This window comes from Rutidosis leptorrhynchoides, chromosome 1 (assembly GCF_046630445.1).
Source record: "Rutidosis leptorrhynchoides isolate AG116_Rl617_1_P2 chromosome 1, CSIRO_AGI_Rlap_v1, whole genome shotgun sequence".
Lineage (NCBI taxonomy): Eukaryota > Viridiplantae > Streptophyta > Magnoliopsida > Asterales > Asteraceae > Rutidosis > Rutidosis leptorrhynchoides.
In genome coordinates, this window is record NC_092333.1 from 391,071,096 (window position 1) to 391,073,813 (window position 2,718).

Below are 2,718 nucleotides of genomic sequence, written 5' to 3' on the forward strand. Positions count from 1 at the left end.
TCAAATATTATGTAATAACGAAGCCGCTATTGCCATATCAGAAAATCCAGTTCAACATGACCGAACCAAACATGTGGAAGTTGATCGACATTTTATTAGACAAAAATTAGATGATGAAATCATTTCCCTTCCATCAATCAGATCCGAAGATCAACTAGCCGACATCCTCACCAAATCAGTCAACGGAAGACTCTTCAGTGAAGTTCTTAGCAAGTTGAATATTGGAAACCCCACTATTCAACTTGAGGGGAAGTGTCAGAATACATGAGAAATGCAGATTACCAATTGAGGTAATTCACTTGGGATCAAAAGAAAGTGCCCTTCATCCTTTCTCAGTTTAGAAGATCACATGACAACATATGTCTCAAACATTCAGCTGTTATAAGTCCATGTGCAGCCATCTTTCCTTAAATGGTGAAGTGGTTTCAAAAGTTAAATTAGAGCCTAACTTCATATAGATATAGCTGTTAGAAAAAGTGTGTATAAAATGAACACTTAGCAAATGTAATAAAACTCAATTCAATTGTATCAAACAATCAATTTATTCAATACAAGATCAAATTCATACATTTTATCATATCCAACCCGAACCTGACATATGATACCCGAGCCTAGGCTCGGGCACCTAGCCATTTTCTTTGTTGATTATATCTACAATAGATTTACGTTTATATCTACAATTGATTTACGTTTACATACAAAGTTAAGTTGTAGGCTTGTAGCATACAAAGTGTTTGCCATTGAAGCTTTATATAAAGCATCATATAATAAAGTTCTTGCATACATATTTCAAGAAATTAAAATACATCTCTCTCTAGCTACAGTCTACACATCACGTAACCGTGCATATAACAAACTCATGGGAACAGGGTTATCTTATTCATCACCGTGTTTTCAACATCGATAGCGAAACATTTATTATGATTTCTCCAGTGATCAGCTACGGAGTGCAACTTCCCTGGGCCCATAATATCGGTTCTCGACCCTCGAATTGCAGCTGTTGATATGTTGTACTTGTCATCTCTCTTTTTCACCAACTCGGGTCTCACCATGCACTCCGCTTCTTGTTGCGGCGACATCATAAGCGATGGTGGCCCGATCGGCAGCTTATCACCTTCAATTTTTTCATCAAAATTCTAAATATATCAGTATAAAATTCATACGTAGTATTAATTAATTATATTGAAATAAGCTTTTTTGATCACCTCTATCGGTCTGCCAAGTGCACCAGAACTTTCCGTATGTTTTGGCCAGGTTGTCGAGCTCGGGTTTCGCAACCATTTCCGGAACCCTCGGATGCACCAACAACCCTGATTGTATCTGTAGATTCAAAATAAAATATTATTAATTAATTACACATATAATTAAGAAACTAAAACTATGCCCTTAAAAAACAAAACAGAGCCTTTTTTTGCTAATCGAGGGAATAAACAATTCATCGAGGTAAACTTCTGTTCAAACAAATCGCCAAGGTGGTCATCGGTTCGATTTTGAGTTTTTTCCGTTTATTTAATTCGATTTGTGCAGCTTCAAATTTTATAAATCCGAATCACAAGCCGAACCGAACTATAAAACCAGAAATTCAGTTTTGATTAAAACTGAAAAACATAAAACTTCTATTAGGGAGTATAATCTAAACCAAAAGTACCGTAAAAACTAATTTTATGTACTTCTGTGTTAGAATCGATTTGTAGATTCGAAAACCGAACTAAAAACTTATTTCAAATTTATAAACTGAAACTAAAACCGATTTCTAATTCGATTTTTTTTTTTTTCACTTCTCATTCGGTACTGTTTTTAAATTAAATGATTTGAAACCAAATATTGAAGACTCTACATATCATACTGTGTCAATTTTAGTTTTGTCAGTTTAATAAATAAACAAAGATTCACAATTTTCTTCCCAAACAACAAGAAGCTTTCTGTTTGTAGTTACTAATCAACTCATTTTAGTGACACTTGTGTAAGAAAGAACAATAAAAATGAACATGTATACCTCTGAGTGCCACAGTTTTTGTTCATCGGGTGGCAAAGTATCAAATATACGATCCGAAACTATATATTCGACTCCGATGAGTCGACCAGACGAGTCATCCGAGTCGTAAACAGCACACTGAAGAAAATCTTGGTTAATTCGTGTCACAAAGTGATGAGTTTCAATTTGACGAGACATACCTTGACTATACAAAGCAAAAGTGCATGCATGCTGACTCATTTGGTTAATGGGTTTTAGCGGCTGAAGCATTTTAGCTCCTTTATCGAGCATATGTGACCCTAATGCCATTGGTTTCCCTGGTGGAACCCCATTTTTTTGGGTTTCAGAAGCCATTGATTGAGTTGGTGGTTGATTAAGATTAATTAATAATGGTGATTGTGTTGAAGCTTGATGAAGATATGATTGTTAGGATATTAGGACCCAAACAACGCTAGTAATTCTACAAGATTACTAGCCGAGTAGTGATACTATCAAGATCACTCAACCCACTTAATGAACGAAAGATAATAAATGCGAAAATGTAAGAACGACACAAGATATAACGTGGTTATATGCAATCGTTGTGATTGCTTTAGTCCACGGACCAACTAGAGATTGTTATATTACTGAATACTTGAGAGTGGTGTGTTACAATGACTATGAATGAGCTCTATATATAGAGCAAACAAGAAACCAACCAAACTACAACTTGATCTTCAAGTGTGCTAGTAATCATGAAAGAT

General features: G+C 35.1%; 1 protein-coding gene across 1 annotated transcript; it reads right to left on the reverse strand.

Moving 5' to 3' along the window:
• Positions 1-857: 857 nt before the first annotated feature.
• Positions 858-2,308, reverse strand: LOC139871320 (oil body-associated protein 2A-like). The gene is made up of 3 exons (XM_071859044.1): positions 1,997-2,308; positions 1,206-1,320; positions 858-1,114 (listed from the first exon to the last, which is right to left on the reverse strand). Exons 1-3 carry the CDS (start codon positions 2,282-2,284, stop codon positions 858-860), a joined length of 660 nt encoding a protein of 219 aa, XP_071715145.1. The 5' UTR covers positions 2,285-2,308.
• Between the last annotated feature and the right edge of the window lie 410 nt (positions 2,309-2,718).

What these genes read in the sequence shown, in the direction of transcription:
- LOC139871320 (XM_071859044.1), bottom strand. Translation starts at nt 2,284, where the DNA reads ATGGCATTAGGGTCACATATGCTCGATAAAGGAGCTAAAATGCTTCAG. An exon ending in AAAAACTGTGGCACTCAGAG is followed by an intron (nt 1,321 to 1,996) that starts GTATACATGTTC and finishes TTGAATCTACAG; the next exon opens with ATACAATCAGGGTTGTTGGT. An exon ending in CACTTGGCAGACCGATAGAG is followed by an intron (nt 1,115 to 1,205) that starts GTGATCAAAAAA and finishes AAAAAATTGAAG; the next exon opens with GTGATAAGCTGCCGATCGGG.